Source organism: Panicum virgatum, chromosome 3K (genome assembly GCF_016808335.1).
Source record: "Panicum virgatum strain AP13 chromosome 3K, P.virgatum_v5, whole genome shotgun sequence".
NCBI lineage: Eukaryota > Viridiplantae > Streptophyta > Magnoliopsida > Poales > Poaceae > Panicum > Panicum virgatum.
This window is the reverse complement of record NC_053138.1, coordinates 29,499,915-29,518,454: the sequence shown is the minus strand read 5'-3', so window position 1 is coordinate 29,518,454 and position 18,540 is coordinate 29,499,915. Positions and strand designations below refer to the sequence as shown.

General features: G+C 45.6%; 2 protein-coding genes across 2 annotated transcripts; one reads left to right on the top strand and one right to left on the bottom strand.

The window, feature by feature from the left end:
• The first annotated feature begins 537 nt into the window (after window positions 1-537).
• On the top strand, window positions 538-6,838 carry LOC120698873 (atherin-like). The gene is made up of 7 exons (XM_039982638.1): window positions 538-1,059; window positions 1,764-2,170; window positions 3,327-3,479; window positions 4,559-4,651; window positions 5,534-5,592; window positions 6,065-6,158; window positions 6,358-6,838. Exons 1-7 carry the CDS (start codon window positions 612-614, stop codon window positions 6,568-6,570), a joined length of 1,467 nt encoding a protein of 488 aa, XP_039838572.1. The 5' UTR covers window positions 538-611; the 3' UTR covers window positions 6,571-6,838.
• A 3,380-nt stretch (window positions 6,839-10,218) lies between these two features.
• On the bottom strand, window positions 10,219-11,895 carry LOC120700816. The gene is made up of 5 exons (XM_039985036.1): window positions 11,698-11,895; window positions 11,494-11,569; window positions 11,288-11,394; window positions 11,079-11,195; window positions 10,219-10,664 (listed from the first exon to the last, which is right to left on the bottom strand). Exons 1-5 carry the CDS (start codon window positions 11,893-11,895, stop codon window positions 10,497-10,499), a joined length of 666 nt encoding a protein of 221 aa, XP_039840970.1. The 3' UTR covers window positions 10,219-10,496.
• Between the last annotated feature and the right edge of the window lie 6,645 nt (window positions 11,896-18,540).

Below are 18,540 nucleotides of genomic sequence, written 5' to 3'. Positions count from 1 at the left end.
CCAAAAGGAACTTTCACAGTTCCACCCAGGGAGTGACAACTGTAGAAAAGATTCGCTCAATCGCTCTGCCCACCCCACCAGATGTCTCATATTTGTTGCCAAATAGTAACTAATAAATCCAAAAGCATGGAAAGATTGCACGAATTGGAAGATACCTAAGATTTTTTTTCTTCTCTCTCGGTAGTTGTTGTTGCACCGTGAAGTTCCTCTGGACGCGCTTTTCTTTTCAGACCCAGGTCCCGTTGGTTTTCGTCCGATCCTACTGGGAGGTATTACTGCCATCATGTTACAGATTTTAGATGGATATATAAGTCTCTTGCTGGTATAAATTTACTTTTGCGATCCCTCTGCCTTCAACTCAATTTGTTGACACGGGGAGGAACATATTTACTAGTTATATCATCGGCAATTGCCTGAATGAAAAGATGGAAATTCAATTTTTCATCACTCGAAAAATGACCCCAAAAAAATCTGTACAGTAACGACAACCGGCGATCCAGTAGCAGCTCACTCCCGTCTCCCGCTTGCCGCGCGTGCAACGGATAACAAACGCTCGGCTTGTCGCCTTCCGTCGCCGACCGCCACCAATCACCTCCTATCCCAACGAGACGATGGCGGCGGCGGCGGCGGCGGCGGGCGCGGCATCCTCCATCTTCTCTTCGGCGCCCCCGCGCAGCCTCCCCTTCCCTCCCGCTCCCGCTCCCGCCCGCAAACCCCTCGCCGCGGCCGCCCCCAAGGCCCTAGCTCTGCCGTCGCAGAAGCTCCTCCGTCTCCCGTGCGCCCCCGCACCGCCGCCCGAGGGGGAAGAGAAGCCGGACCCCATCAAGCTCGCGTTCGCCCGTGCCGCCGCCTATAAGAAGGAGAGGGACAACCCGAGCCCATCGCCGGCCCCGCCTCCGCCGCCGCCGCCGCCGCCGCCATCGCAGCCGCAGGCTTCCGCTGGGGACGTCGGCAGCAAGGAAGCCTTCAAGCGGGCGCTGGAGTACAGGAACGTCGACGGGACCGGAGCGCGCGCTGGTGGTATTGAGGCCCCGCTGCTGGGAGGATCGCCGGATTTTGGTGAGCCGATTATCTCCCTCGAATAGAACCGAGGAACGGTTGGCATTTGGCGATAGATGGAAATGCTTTGGTGTTTTCGATTATACTAGCACTACTATGAGTTGGTGTGACTTGGTGTTGTCATGGGCTGACGAGTCTGGGTCGTGAAATGTCCGCGCTGGTTTTTTTGGGTGAGAAATGGAGAATTTAGGTTTCTATAGGCATTGATAATTGGCACGCTATTGAAGCATATTACAGACAGAAGCATGCGTTTTATTGAGTCGACGAGACTTGTTTTTGTTCAGTGTTGGGGTGCCGTGAGGGGGATCGATCATGTATTCTAGGTGTAGCAGTTGATGCATACTCGTATTATTTTTCCTTGTAAAGCATGGAGCACACTCGGACCCTTCTGTAGGGAGGCTCAGATTTGTTTATGTTTGAGATAGTTCCAATGCATGCTTCCAGTGTATATCTTTTGTATTGCATTTAGTACATACATTTGAAACATATGACGATGCTCTCATTACCTTAGTTGATGAGTTATTATAATGCTCATTACTAGGATAGCTTTTCCACTGAAAAATGAATTGGATCCAGCCCATGGACAATGGGAATTGGTTTTGTGATATTAGTAGATTTTGATCCACTTCACTAATGTCATCAATTTACGACACTAGTAGATTTTGATCCATTTTAATAACGCTCTTATTATGACTTTCTTTTAGGTCAAAATGCCTTACTTAGTGAAGATGTGACATTTGGCAAGAAGGGAGAGTATGAGTTCGACGAGACTGATTTTTTGGGCCTTGATTTTTTTGAGAAAAAACGTTATAAGGGTCCACCACCTGGGCTGGTTCCAGCTTTTGAGCCTTTGAAAGATGATTTTCCTGAGGTGGAGATAATAATTGGAGACCCTAGCAAATTTAAGAAGTCTCAACCCTCAACAGAAATCCAACCAGTAGATGATAGGGAGTCAGAGAATTCACAATCAACTAGTGAAACAAATGAAACTGACAAGGTTGAGAAAGCGCCTCCTTCAACTGTTACTGAACCAGAAGAAGATGAAGATGTTTATAGACCCACTGTTAGATCATGGGGAATGTTTCCAAGGCCGCAAAATATTTCAAAGGCGGTAAGATAGAATTTTAACATTTGAGAAGCTGTATTTGTATCTTAACATTTGAGAAGCTGTATTTGTATCTTACTTTCAGATACAAAATTCTTTTACTATGCACAATATCTTTGCTGTTATGGTGAATTATGATTTAAGAATGAAAACAACACAACGATAATAGTGACAACTACTTCGGTTTCGATTTAGAATGAAATGGTTTGAGAAGGTACATCCATGTCAATTATTTCCATAGATTATTAGAACTTTGTAGACAAATCAACCATTTGCTAACAATCTGATCGCTTCTCTCTTTTTTCAAGTTTCCTATGAAAACATATATTCCCTCTTTTAACAAAAACCACCATGGTGACGGTGATCATATTTGGAGTCACTTTTTGCTCTTATGATCTCTCTGCCTCCTTTAATGCGACAAGAATTGTCTATTCATTGGAAATATCTGGCTCTATACTATGAACTAACCATCTATGTAGTTCCATTATGATCCTGTTGCAATTCTTTTTTCCTTTAGATCCACCCTTTTGCAATTTTATCCATTATTTGTGGTATAATTTTTTTTGAATCTCCGTACTGATTGTAATTCTTAAACTCATTATTATGCAAATCATCGTCATCAGGCTGCGCAGATAAGTTCCGACATCAGTAACCATTAGATAATTCTTGTGTGTCAAATGGCAATCATCCATCACAAAAGCTAGTCTGAACAATCCATATACCTTTTATGTTCTCATTCGTATTATTTGATTTGTTAGATACTACGTGCCTCGTCAGCCATTGTCTTGCAGGAATCACAAGCTGGCAACCATTGCTAGTTTGCTAGACTGGTTTAACTTAGATAGTCAGTCTTTCAGAGATCACAAAGCAGCATTGTACAGAGCCACTTTTACGATTGTCTCTCTTTCTATAGAACCTTGGTTGTGGATACACTAAGAAAGGACATTTTGAAATAAACTTAAAAATTGCTCGAGATATATTGTTTTTTTCTATATTACTTTGGGTTCAATTAGCTGATATACTACATGTTTGGACACTGTTGCCATTCTATGATATCTATCATTGATTCTTGATGAAGTTTGATCATAGTGTGATATGTGTTACAGTATTACTGAATGCTGAACTTGCCTGGATCTGATTTTCCTGTTACCCTTCATTCTAGTATGGTGGTGGAAGAAATATACGCCTTGGTGGAGAGACTCAAAGTGCAGAAGAAAAGGCAGCCAAGGATAAGCGCACTAAAGAGCTAATAGCTGCATACAGGAATCGACAAAACTTGGTAATTGATGCAAAGACAAAGGCAGAGTGCATCGAGGTACTGATTCAAACACAACTCCATTTAAGTCAACTACTCCAGAGTTTTTAACTTGACCTTTCTTATCCCTTCAGAGCTTACACTTTTATGTTGTGTTAGGGAGTAATGTTCAGAACTTCAGATTTCTTTATCAGTTAGTTTGCTTGATAATTTTACTTATGGTTCAGAAAATTTTATTCCTGTTTCATTTCATTTTAAATATTCGACCTTTTTATCAACAAGAAACAAACTTTATACTGGCTACTGTACTGTGAGGGTACTGGTAGATTGCTTGGACCTTCTATTGTTTTCTTTATTTGAAAATATCGATCTTAGGAATGTAGCCTAGATATTTTTCTTGAAGGATGAGAGTCAACAGAGAATGAATGAGAGCATAAGCTAACAAGAAAGTATAATTGATTGAAGTGTAGGTTAACATATATTTGGTACCAATGATGCTCTGGAGTTACTAACGAGATCATATACTAGTAAAACAGAGTATCATTTTACAATTCTGTATCTGATAATTCCATACGATTTTACATCTGCACACATGACCTTTTTATATGTTTCATGTACTTGTATGCATTCCCTATGAACTTGGCACATTTAGAAGCAATTTCTTACTAATATTAGAATGCTTTGTAAGAAATGTTCTTGCCAGAAAATATTAAGAGGGCCATATTAGTGGATACTTAACATTTATGTGGTAAAGTAACATTTAGCCAATCTCTGACCCTGGCCTAGAGAGGCTCCACCAATGTTTGTAAGGATCTTTCTTATACTATATCACAGTCAGGCTCTTTTTGCAATGCAAAAATATTTCCTGATCCACGTAGGAGTTGGACTATTTTGGTGAAATGCCATTCCAAAAGGTTTGAAGGTTGCCAGCATAGTATCAAGTTGTTTGACAAGTTTATAAAATGTGTATGAATGTCCTGCGGTGTTAGTTTAATTTACTCAGATGCTCCCATTCTGTTGGTCTGAACCTTGTGGTCTTTTTCTGTACCTGGTACTTTCATACTATCTTCAAGCAGTTTTTATGCTTCGCTTTGATACACATGACATTGGTATATGATCCAAAAAGTTTAATGTTGAAGGCCTTGAAGGAAGGTGATGAAATGATGAATACTGGAAGGCTTAAACAAGCGTTGCCTTATTATGAAAAAGTGATGAATGCTGTGGACTTTAAGGTATTACATTACCGATATTATGTTTTTGAAAAATTACTAAATGTCTTGGGTTGATATATATCTGTGGTTCTTCTATTATTAGACAATTATTGGATTCTGGTGAGAAAATGAACTTTCAACTGAACCCTGTTCTTGGTGAGAAGTCTATTACTTTACTGTTGAATGAATGTTTACTAAACATACTTACATTGTGGTTTATTTCTTAAACATAGTGAGATAAACTTCCCTATATAATATGATAATTTACCAACTCTGTCTTCGATAACTTCCTAAACTGAGAAAGCCCTGTTCTGTATCAATCACCAACCACTACATTGGGGTACTTTAGGTAGATCTGTTCAGTCGCTTTTGATTCTGTGGTTCTCCTTTCAATTGCTTTGAACTTTAAGATATTGGGATAATAATGTAGCAACTGAACCTAGCCTCAGAGGCCAGAGCACAACCATCGACTAAAATTGGTCCAGATATCGAGCTCCTAATTTTGTAAAATAGCTGAACAAACAAAAGAGCAACAGTTAGTATTTTTTTTTACTACATATTAGAGTCACGTTTATGATGTTAAAATAATATGCACTACAAAAAAACTCAAACACAGGGAGAGACGTCCCTCTGATTTTGTCTTAAAGAAGAGTACCCAAGCTTCGAACCTAGGCTGGTCATAGATGTTTCCGGAGTCCATTGCTATACAGCCACGAGAAGGTTTGGTAACAATGCAATATAATGGCTGTCCTATTAAACTCACGTACAAAATTTCGGCTGTTTACGTTTTTCATGTTATTTGTGCCTCAAAGTATGCATGTATTTCTGCCATACCATTGTTCGTTGCTACGCCCGTCTCCGTTCCTAGTATATGTTTGTTTGCTCATACTAAGTTAATTGCAGACTGAACTTCATGGAAGGGCTGCTTTGCAGTGGTCAATCTGTCTTGATTCACTCTGCAGGTAACCCTTTGTTTTGTGTTATGCCCTTACCCTGCATCATTCTATTAGTCAAGTTTTATGCTTTTCCTGCTCAGATGCAGATGAACAGAATTTTTTTAGCTCCCCTGATGAAAGCTACGTTTCATGCTTCCATGCTCAATAACACTGGATTTCCCATTTTGATTTTCATGCTTCCATGCTCAATAACACTGGATTTCCCATTTTGATTTAAAAATATGATATTTGTATTGTTTTTGCATGTTTCCATGTTCATTTGTGCGCAATGCCCATGTGGTTACTTCTAAGGAATGGTTCAGTGCGCAAATCATAACACACATGCAATATATCTTTTAACTAAATTGCAGTTTCATTAAGAGTAACATGGACGCTGTTAAACTAGCCTGTTCCTAGTTCGGAATACTAACCTGGCGCACTTTGCTATCTTAGGTTTCCTTCATGTTGCATGTGTTTCACTGATACCCCACTTTTGCAGGTCCAAGGAAGCAATGAGCATGTATAGCAAACTCAAAAACCATCCGAATAGCGAGATTAGCAAGAAGGCAAACATGTTTGTGTTCAGCTTTCAGGTACGTCTCTGAATCCTGTGCTAATCCCTTCAGGTCTTCATCGCTCCAGTAAAGATTAAAGTAGACCCCAGCAAACCGTGAGCTTAGGCATGATAAGCTGATGCAATGTCCTTTTTACCAATAAAATGTCCCTATCCTTGGATGCATGAGACCCACCTGACTGACATCTTTGTGTCTCTGCTGACCGTCTGAATTGAAGGCAATGGACTTCATGAAGGTGAACAGCACGCCGGTGCCGAAAAGCACAGGCTACGAGACGTACTTCACGAAATTCGACGGCCAGAAGAACTACTACGCGAGCCTGGACGAGCCCGAGGTGGGACTCGACCAGGTCATCCCGTACATGCTCTTCCTCGTCTCGCCGATATTTATAGTCGCGTTTGCCGCGCTGAGGAAATCCTTTCAGCTGTGAACAGAGATCACAACGAATCACTGAAGCTCGAGTACCATATACTCCATATAGAAGCATGTAGCTTGCTAAATGGAAAAAAAATAATCCTTTTGTATAGTTTGCTTTTAAAAAAAGGCGTTCCTTTTGTATGTTCAGTTTCTCTGCGTCCACCTTTTTGTATGTTTTTGTATTGTATAACCTTTGCAGAAGCCCAAAAGCCTGCTTTGACCTTGGTCGGCCCAAAATTGTGTGCTGCCCTGTACCTACCGGTTTCTGAACTTGCTTTTCACGTGGCGTGTGGGTCGGTGCATTGCTGAAATGGAATTCGAGGACCACCATTCGAGTAATTTTCTCCTGGCATTGACCCTTAGACTTGGTGAAGCCGGGCCTCGTTGGTCGGTCGCACACGGCGCGGCCATGGATCTGTTAATCTGTTATCTGTACCCGAAAATAGAGCTGACGGCAGCAGCTCTGAAATGTGAAATCTCAGCACCTACCGAGCAGTACCCGGTTCAGAACTCACCGTTCGGATGGCTATTTTTTCTTTTTTTTAACATCAGAACCCTGGTTCGCCCCGTAACGTGATAGCCACAGCAAGAAGTCAGGATGGTTTGCTCTCGTACGAACGCCGCTTCCGCCGGCACGAGGCGGCCGCCCCAGCAGCTCAGGCGGCCTTTTCTATGCAGGCAGCCGCGCGCTCACGTGTTTCCGCTCCTGAGCCTGTAAAGCTGAGCGTGCCGCCGGCGATCGGCCCCGCCGTCGCTGCTCTGCTCTGGGGATGCCTGCCCCCTTTTTCCCCAGGGGTTCTTTGGTTTTCCTCTCCCTCTCGTCTCGCCTCCGATCCGTCCTTGCAGGAACACGCGGCGGTGGCGGACCACCCCACCGACCAAGTCGACCAAACAACGCCAAGATTGTGGAGCAGCCGCCAACTTTCTCCGCCGCCCCGTCCGTGGGTTTGCCTCGGCTGGAAGCCTGGAACCCGAAGGACTGAAAGCGGTATCGGAGGGCGGCGGGCACACAGGGATGGGACATGGGAGCGGGACGGCCGCGCGGTGGGCGGTTTTGGGCCGGACCACGCGTTGCCTTTCCAGCCGAGCCGGGCTGGCACGCGCGGCCGCCGCTCACCCCTCTTCCATCTCACTCACGGAGACCTTCCTTCTCCGCCCCCTAGAGTTTTCATCTTTACCTTTCCGCCGACCGTCCTGCCGATTCTTCACTCGCAAGGATGGATGCCCGTACGTACGCCAAAGGATGCGCGCGCGTATGGTGTAAAGTATCTTTGCACGGGCCCCGGCTGGGGTCAAATGCTCGAAGCTGTGGCGAGCCTTCGACTCCAAGGGAGCAGCAGCTAGCCATGCATGCCCACGGGGTTCTAGATCCGGGCGGCAGCCGGTGGCGGACTCGCTCCAAACTCACCGTGATCTGCCAGGGCACGGTACCGTGTTTTGGCTTCAACGCGCGGCACCGCGTGCCGGTCCCGCTGAAATCATCGTCGCCCTGATAGCTAAATACATTCCCGGTTCGTGCCCGCTCGAGCGTAGGGCGTTTATACACAATTTTTTTATTATCTCTGTTCTACTTATCTTTCGATTTATTCTGGTTTATTCTCTCTCTCACAGAATAATACTAAATCAGTTGAAATTGGACCAACCGAAGGGAGAGAATAGCTTTTGACCTGGGGTAAGGGAGCGCAATGAAGAAGCAAGCAAGTGTCCAATGTGCCACGTCTTGATTCTTGAAGCGCTCATGTCAGCGTAGGTGATGCGCTCAACAAGTTGCTTGACGCGTCGCGTCGTCGAGAACGAAGGCAGGTGCCAAGCTTACCTTTTGTTTTCTTCTTCCAAAATTCAAATTCAAAAGGGAAGCAGCTGCTGGTATGCGTGTGTAACGGCGTGTTTGGTTGCACGCCGCAGTCGGCCACGCCTAAAATACGGCGGCGCCACATACAGAATAATTATGTTTAGCTTCAGCTGCCGCAGCTTTTTACTCTCTATGTGTGAACCAAGAATAGAAGGTAATTTAATAGTATTTTATTATCAATCTTTTTATTTATCATCATTATATTGTTATTGATATATTAATTGATAATACTAATATTATTTACTCTCTATGTGTGTGTATGAATATACATTTATGAATTACATATGCTACACCATCAACAATTTTAGATTTCGATTGCAGATGTCAGAGTTGGGGCATACGTACAGATCCTGTTTTGCATGATGGCTTCAAATGTGCGGTTGTCGATCGAGCTGAAGAGCTACAGAAGTTCCATGAAGTACCAAGCTTGGGGGCTGAAGGCTATAAATCCGCATTGAAATATATATACGAGTACATGAGATGATGCGAGAATCCTTCAAGGAATCAAAACCCAAAAATCTTCATACCAGAACCTGAGATTAGATTTAGAATGCAGTGAATTGCTACATTTTTAATAAAAATAATTTAGTTGTTTTAGTAGTCATTCGATGCAATCCAACTTTGTTTTGTTATATCAATTTTGAGTTTCATGTTATTTTCAGTTATGATGCTAATCTTATTTAGTAAATTATCTTAGTTATGTTAGTGAAGCTTAAATGGGTACTGTATACCTCCACGGTAGACATACTGGCCAACTGTAGCGGGTGCACTACACTTGGCCTGTCAGACTGCAGCCAGGTCAGCAGGCAGCCCTGCAGCACACTGATCTGACTGCGGTACTAGCCAGCTCGCCGCTGATCTGACTGCAGGCAGTAGCCGTTGGAGTTGGACTCGGCGCGCCGGGCAGCACGACGCAGCACTAGCGGACAGGGTGGGTCGCGGATAGGAGAAATCACGAGAGCGGATTTTCAGCCGCCCGGGGCACGTGCGCCGGAAAAGGTGCACGGTCCAGATTTTGTTAAGATTTGTGCGGGGGCGGCTAGGTCCCCTACGGGTGACCGTATTTAGGAACAGTTCAGAAGTACTAGTTGTTTGTGGACCAATATATTTTATTGTGCAGCTCATTTGTCGAGGAAGGACTGGAGCTTTTCGATAGAAGCCGATGAAACGAATCAGGACTACTCCGGTCCAGAATGCTCAAGTTCATTGATGTACTACCCATTAAAAAATGTTCATTAATGCTGCGCCAGCAAGGAGTATTGGCACAATTTTTTTTACATGTTCCAAGTTACCTTAGTACAAAATATCAACCATAGTACGAAATAGGCAGGATGCTTCTAATCTAGGAATCTTGTACAGTACAACTATACAAGATAAATACATATGCACATATTTTCATGCAACGAAAACGCACACTTTTGTGCATGGATAAACCATCCATGCGCATTTTTTATCCAAAAAAAATCTCAAAAATATTTGCATGATAGATGCACATATTTGTTTCGCACAAACTAAATAAAAATATTGGTAGAACATATGCACATTTTTTGTTTAACAAATAAATTATTAAATAATGTCCATATTGTTTTGCTAGAGTGTGCATGAATGAATATCCATGCATCATACCATTTGCTTGTTGAATAATTTTCTATATATAGAAATTATGTGAATTATTCAATAAATAAGGGTGCCCAAGTTTATATGGTTGAGAAATTCCAAAAAAAACAAGACGCACATGTTTTTGGGCATAATGGGAAGCGTAGAATCTTTGAGATCCAGTGCACCTGACTTGATGCAACTATATTATAGTAACATGGATATACACATCATTTTCATATATCAAAAAATATTAAAAAAATGAATGATAGATAATATGCACATATTTTGGTGCAAATTCTATATGATGCATGCAATTTTACAGAGTAAGAAATCTCAAATTCTTTGATGCATGCACATATATTTTGCACTAAACTTGTGATAGCTACGGAGTACATCATGCTATCATTATTTTCATGCAAAATTTTAGCTTGATCAGCACATGCTCAGTAGTACATGTATTTTAAGTGTTTCAAGCTACACGTAAATTATTACTCCATAAATATCATGTCGTGCAATTGTTTGAGCTTGCTAATGTCCTCGGTCTTGTCCTTGTGGTCGTAGCTGCAGCTGCCTCGTTGATATGGTGCAAGAGAGAAACTGTTGCGGTGCAGAACACGGCCCTTGCTGCACCTTGCCGCCGTTGCCAGGCCTGGCCTCTGTGATCACAGATCGATTATGCAACTTGTATTGTGTGCTTGAAGAGAGATCTAGCAGATGATCTACCTAATATCAGATTTAAATCATCAGAACAAGAATATGTGAATCATGCAAAATGAAATCAATTCGATTCACAAAAGCATAGTCACGCACAGTGGAAAAGAGGATCTAATCACAACTTTCCAATCGAATGAAAGATGCATCCACCACGAAAAAGAAATCACAGAGAAGCCTGCATCGCATCCTATCCCCAATAAGCACGAGCGATGCATCCTTGTTCAAATCGATGCCTAGGGAGAACCGTCGTAGTCCTCAGAAGCATGGGAATTCCATGGACAGAGAAAAAAAATCATAGTAAATCCTAGATTAAATACCTAGAACTTGGAACCCATAGAAAGGGGATCTTGACCTACCTGTTCTTGTGCAGCAGCATCAGCGATCCGTCGATTCCCAGCGCTGAACTCAGGTTGACTGGTTGTAGAAGCACGGTGCTCCATAATTTGATGCCTCAATGCTCCCATCGATTCAATCTGAGCAAAAATGGCACAACATCCACTAATAATCGAGTAATAGATGCACCTATGTTTTTGCATCACTGTCACTGATCAATTAATAGATGCACCCCGTTCTTGCCGGACTTGTGCAGCCTCTGGACGAGCGTGGCGACGTCCATGGTGCCCGTCACCGTCACCTTGAGCTGTGCGGCTTCCACCATCACGCTCTGCACACCTGAAACCAACACAAACCAAAACCACCACGATTCAGCCAAAACGACCCGGAATGCAAGCAAACCAGGACATCATCGAGCTAGCTAGCTAGGCACCGCACCTTCGACGCTCCTGAGCACCTTCCGGACCTTATTCTTGCAGCCATGGCAGGGGATGACCACCCTCGGCACTACAGTCTGCAAAGGATGAAGCGCGAATCAAGAGGTTAGCATTCAGCTAGCAAACAAATCGGCAACTCAGAGCATTTCAGTTGAACCGTCGTGGTTCTTGGGGGAGAGGAGAAAGGCACGGTCGTGGTGCTCACCAGAACGACAGGGCCACAGGGGCCGCCGCAGCTCCCGTCGCCATGGGGAGTGCTATGGAGACTGCTTTGTTCGGCTGCTCGGGGAGCGCAGAAGGCCCGCCGGCACGCGGGGGCGCCGGGCCGAGCAGCGCGACGAGGACGCTGAGGTGGGGGAGGTCGCCGCACCTGAAATCTCCGGCCGAGGGACGAGCGAGGCATGTCACCCCGGGGCAAGCGGCGGCGGCGACGACGCGAACCCACCTGATTCGATCCGGGCTGGGTACCTCAGATCCGGTGAGGAGAAGGCCGGATCCAGCCCCGGTGGCTGGCGGCGGTGAAGGGCGCGACGAGGTTTGTGGCCGAGAGGAGGTGGGAGGCGGAGGGGAAGAGATAGGTAGGTGGGCGAGGGAGGGGCGAGCTGAGTAGAGCAGGCCGCTGCCGCTGCCCGGATCTTCGCCACGGCGGCAGCCACCGGAGGTGCGGCCTGGGGGCGGAGGTGGATGGCGGCGCAGGGTCGCCCGCCGTGTCGCCTTGGAGTTCGGCCCCCAGCGAGAACTCTCTTTTGGTGGAGGAGCAGGTGATGAGTGTAAACCGTATGTGATAGTATTTTTTATTTTATAAAACTGTATATGGCATTACGAAAAGAAAGAAAAAACTGTCGGTTCACGTATCCCGATGTCAGGCACAACATCTCTGCCGTCCATATATCCGGCGCATCGGCCACGGGCGGCTGCTTTGATTTTCCGGAGAAATCACCGTCGTCACCCAACTCGATCTCGCCTGCGACTGCCAGTGGGTAGGTAACGACACCAACCGGCGTGGGGAGGGCCAGTGCCCCCAGTGGGGTATGGGGGCACCACCGGTTCCCTGCAGGAAAAGGGGCCCAAAGGCACGACACTGTGGCCTGCCTGTGTCTGACTGTCTGTCGCCAGTGGCCTCTGTAACAATCCAAAAATTTGGATTCAAATTAAGAAAATTCCTTACATGTGGACCCCACCTGTCATACACCCACCTCCCATCTTCCTGTGCTGCACGTCGCAGTAATGGCGCCCGAGCTCTCCCGAAGCCTCCCACCGCCGTGCGTGTCGTCGTGGAGGCCGATCCCAGTTTCCCGGCCGTCGGTGGCGTCGCCAAGTCGACCACGCCCCTCTCCCGAGCTTGCTAGCTGCCTCACTTCTCTCCTGCGCCTCGCCTTGCTCTCCTTCTCCTTCCTCTGCTCACCATGGATGGCGTCTGAGCAGTTCGTGCTCGTCGGCCAAATCCGCGAGCTCCGCTCTGCGGATTTCAAATCCACCGCAACCAAAGCTCGACAACCTTCCTAGCTTCCTCCTCGACCCCTCCTTCGCGAGCCTCATCGACCAAATCGCCGGGAACCGAAGCTTTTCCGGCCGCCAGCCATTAAAGCCGCCCGAGCTCCACTCCGCCGTCGAACTCCTACCTCCGGTCCCCGTTCTCTTCGCCCAGCAGCTCAAATCGACCTTAGGTGAGCCACTGGTGCTCATGCTCTCCACGTTCCTTCGCGTTCGCGATGTTTCCACGCTCGTTCTTGACCATGCCGCCGCCGGCCGAACTGTGCCACCGCCGCCGTACGCCGCAGGCTCCGCTAGCGCCGCCCTTCCGCCCCGTTTGCGCGCGCACCGAGGTCGCCCAGCCGCGCTGGTGCTTCCCCCGCGCCACCCCGCCGCCGCCTGGCCCGCCGCCGCCGGCCCGAGCCGCGCCGCCGCCGCCTCTGCGTAGCGCCGCCGCCGACCGCCACGCCGCTTGGCTGCACGCGCGTGGGTCCCACGGCACTGCTGCTGGTGCGCCGCCGCGCGGGGACGCCGCCGGCCGCCGCCGCCGGGGGCCCCTGGCCTGCGCTTGGCGCGCCGCCGCATGCCGCGCCGTGCGTGGCCGAGCAGGGGAAGAAGCCCCTCCCACTGACCAGTGGGGCCCGCTGGTCAGTGGGGTAAGAGGGGGATCTCTTTTATTTTTGTGTTAATTTCGGCTGTAGCTTGTAAAATCCATATAAATTCAAGGAAAAATTAGAAAAATATGAAATAAATTTTGTTGGATTTGTTAGAGTAAGATCTATGGAGGAAAAATATCCACAGTGGCAAAATGACCTTTTTACCCCTGCAAGAATTTAGATTGTGTTTAGTCATGCTTAATTAGTTTCTATAGATTTGTTAATCTAAAAATTATGAAATTTTTGCAGTAACTTACTTTAAACATGAGTGATCCACCATAAAATTTTCATACTCATAGGACCTAGTTTAGTACATGAATATAAAATGTAACCAAACTTAATTATGTGTATAGGAGTAATAATATTTTTACATATAGATTTTTATACAAAGTATAAGAGGCAAATAATAATGTCTTTGCTAGTCATATTTTATTTTATGGTAAATCCTTCTCTAATTGATAATTTGGCTTCTAATTGTTACTAACACTTAGGGTTAAAGTTAATTATCACCATACATGCGTCATTCTATGTAAATTGTTAATTTGTTTAATGTTTATCTTCTAGTGGCAAAGTCATGTTAGCATTTACTCATTGTCTCATATGCATGACATTTACTCATTATCTCATATGCATACATATAGAATCCGCGACCGAGGAAGTCGTGTACGAGGTGATCGCGGAGCCGCAGGAACAGACGGAGCCAGCCCCGCAGGCGTTTCGTGACGACCCGGCCCAAGGCCCAGTGGACCCTAGCTCTGAGCAGCAGCCCGCAGGCAAGCCCCGGTGCATGTCCTAGTATTTTAAAATTATGACATCCATATATGTTGCTATTACTTATGCATTACGTTTTAGGAGTTGATTTAAAACCTAGTTGCATGATCCATAGTTCCTTGAGTTGTACTAGTATGTATAGGGCGATAGAAACGCTATGCTTAATAAGTATCGATAGAAGTCGAGTGACTGCTTCTCACTCGCGAGATATAGGATGTTTAGAAGACGAGTAATTTCCAGTTACTCGCGAGGTATAAGTTATATGTATAGTTATGTTACAGTATCTGAGTTATTGAAAGTGATATGGAATTGTGAGACCGGGCGGGGAGTGATGATGTTTAGGTATGGCAGCAGGACAGGGTTCCTGGTTGTCTTAGCCCCGCCTGTGTCGATCAAGGACCGGTCGTTGTGGCAGTGCTGATCGGGGATTGAACTGTACTAACCGCATGCCGGGAGTAGGAGGTAGTCGAAACCGGTAAGCCTAGTACTGCCTTGTTTCGAAAGTACAGGACTCCAACTCACCTCCTGGGGTAGTCGAGTAGTCGCGGAGAAATGGGGTTGCATATGTTTATTTTTGGTGGTCTCACGTTGAGCTCGGCTGACCATATGATGGTGGGGCGGTCCTGTAGTTCGAGACGGGGAGGGGAATTGTTGGTTTGTATTGTCCGACGGGGCAAATACGTGCCGTGTTGGTTAGGTCCACCTTGCAAGGTTAAATCGGATCGATTCGCCGTGTCTCGCGGTTATGAGGGCCTTGATCTCTTTGTCGCCACGTAGAAATGTATTAGAAATATTAGTGATACATGATGGAACTATTTCGAATTGTTATTGTAATGCTCCAACATGATTGTTTTAGTTAGGCCAACATTAGATGAGAGTCTTTCTACATAGAATATGAGGCTAAAACATTGAAAGTAAGGATTTAATTATAGATGCTTTTTCTGCAAAACAACTATGGGCCAGAAAGCCGTGCATGTCTAGATAGAGGGGCTATGTATACCCCTGGTCGGGTAAGCCTTGCTGAGTATTAGAATACTCAGGGTTTGTTGCCACCATTATTATTTCAGGACCCCAATACGTAGACTTCTGCCCGTGTTGTGCTAAATTTATACAGCTGGGCGCGGATGGTTGGGAGGTGGCTGGACCAGATGCTTAGTCATTGCTAGTTTCCAAATCACACACCCGTGGGCTGAGTGTGTGATTCGATACGGCACTTCGTGTATTATAGACGTCAGGTTTCTATATTGGACTTGTTTTAAAATAAAGTTGCTCTTGTATATTACATATGTAATTAAACCAGGTCTGTAGAACTTAGTGTACTCTACTCAGTATTGTAATCGTATTTATATGTACTCGTCATATTTGTACTGCCTGTGCTCACCTTCGCGTGGGACTACTGGTGTTTGTTTCGATCGGAATGTCGGTTTCGAAAGGACTGTCAAGTTAAACCGTTAAGCCAAATGTGCCTGATGTGTTCAAATGATGGCCATTTAGCTTAATTTGAGTTTTAATTTGGCGGTTCTGTCACAGCTGGTATCAGAGCCGAAATACACCAGGGGTGGTATGGATGTGACTATTTTCTAGGTTTTCAAAATTAAAAATGAATTTCTGGGTTACAAAGAAAATCGTTTCAGTCGCGCTTTGCGATTAAATCCGTATTAAGCCCTATATAGTACTTGGTTATTTATAAATAGGTGGCAATATTTATATTCACTGACTTCCAGCACATTTCTTTCTGTTAAACCTTAATATCTTGCACAACCCTTACTTAATATTGTAACGACGCACCTACGCTGAGGTAAGCAAGGTGAGCATTCTTGGTAGTCCTTAGAATAGCCCACGTGTTTCATACGTGCGCGGGTCCCGTATGATGAGCATACGAGGAGGTGATAAGGCTCCATTCAAATGAGCCTGTCGCTATCTGCCGCCTGATATGGAGCGCGGACTTCCCACCGTGTGATTGCAATCACGGCCATCTCGTAAGGCAATGTTACGAGATGTAAATCTGTCATGCGATTGGTTATGACCGTGTACCTTGGGACACGTTTACCCTTGGGTGTCCCGTAAGGCGATTTGTACGGGAAGTGAATACGTTGCCTCGGTAACGTATGCAGCGCTGTCCATGCAGCGTGGAACGCATGGGCGCCATCTCTATAGTGGATGGTGATGTATGTGTGAATATGTGGGCAACTGCATATGCGTTACCCATGTGGCGTAGGACACATGGGGGCCGTTCGTGTGTGCTGGCACGAAGGGTCCAGTCGTGGATATATGCATATATCTGTATATCATGTGGTTTCTGCAGGTACACTAACAAACGAATACGTAAGTTAAGGCGTGTAGAAATCGATTATATAATTGAGAGCGTATGTTGCCACCGAAAGACCACGTATATTGCCCTATATTTGTCGGCAATTTTTTGTTGAAAGGGTGACGTAGGACGATCATGCATAATACCATTCATTGCATTGTAAGAGTGGGTTAGCGAGTTATACCAAAAGTTGTAGAGTATTTTGATAGCCACTCGCTTGCAAAAGTTGTGAATTTTTGGACGTATAGTTTGGGAGATACTGTCAAATCTATACCGCGAAGATTTGTGATATTGAGATTTAGTTGGGGCCTATTTGGTATTCACTAGTTGATGCAAAAATGGTTTTGCCTCCCTCATGCATGATCCAGTCATTCTTGTTGCAATTGTGGGGTATAAAAGTGGTGATAGAATTATTGAGTTATTTAATCAGTGTTCTAAATTCAGTATTTTTCATGAATTGAATATTAGTTGCTATCATGATTATTTAATTTAATCAGATATTGGGACTAATCAATTCATGATTAATTGCAGAATGCCGAACACCGATAATGACTCCTCTGCGCCCAATGGTGCTAATGCGCTGCCACCGCCTCCCAATTTGGTTGAGGCAATCGCGGCCATGTTGACTGGGCGCGATGAACAGACGGAACTGCTCCGTCAGCTCGTTCATCAGGGTGCTGCACCGCGGCATGGAAATCATAATCATCACCAGCCGCCTGTCCCTGGGTATCAGGAGTTCTTGGGTACTCAGCCACCGCTTTTTCATAAGGCGGATGAGCCACTGGAGGCTGACAGTTGGCTCCGGACCATTGAGTCCAAGTTCACTCTATACCAGTATAATGACAATGACAAGGCATCATTTGCAGCTCAACAACTCAGAGGTCCTGCACGTACGTGGTGGGATAATCACGTAGCTATGTTCCCTGCTGGCACTCGATTTTCTTGGGATGAGTTCAAGGAAGCTTTCAGGGCACATCATATCCCTGCAGGGGTGATTCGCAAGAAGCTCAATGAGTTCTTGGCTCTGAAACAAGGCAATAATACTGTGACACAATATGCTCAAGCTTTTAACATTTTATCTCAATATGCTGGGTATCATGTGGAAACAGATGAAAAGAAACAAGCGTGCTTCAGGCAGGGGCTTAGCAGCAAGCTCCAGGAACGCTTGATTATGTTCAAATTCAACACCTTTAGTGAGCTGGTCAATGGGGCTATCACTCAAGAGGACGCCCGTATAGCTCACCAGGCAGAGAAAAAGAGGAAGGCACCAATGGGGGGATCTTCTAGTCAGGCTAATCAGAGGTTTCGTCTGATTCAGGCCGGACCCCCTCGTGCACCTTATCAGCATCGGCCGGTGTACCGACCAATACAATATCAGACCACATATCGGCCTCCGCAACAGCAGTCAAGTTATAGGCCAACACAGTACCAGTCGGGATATAGACCACCTCAGTACCCACAACCTCAAGAGGTAGCCAGATCTCCGGTGCCTCAGCAGAATGTGCAGAAGACGTGGGTGCAGCCACAGGGTGTACGCCCTAATTTCCCTCCCTGCTTCAACTGTGGTCAAGTTGGTCATTTTGCACGTGAATGCCCTATGCCACCTAAACAAGTTCAGGGTTCTAATCAGCACAATCAGAAGCCGAAAGTGGCTCATTTCAAGCCAGGACGCGTGCATTATACCACGCTAGAGGATGTTCCTGAGGGAGCTCAAGTGATGGCGGGTATGTTTTCAGTTCATAATCACCCTGTTACTATATTATTTGATTCGGGTGCATCACACACATTTATTAGTAAAGAGTGTGCTATGAAACTTGGGTTGGAAATAGAAAGCATG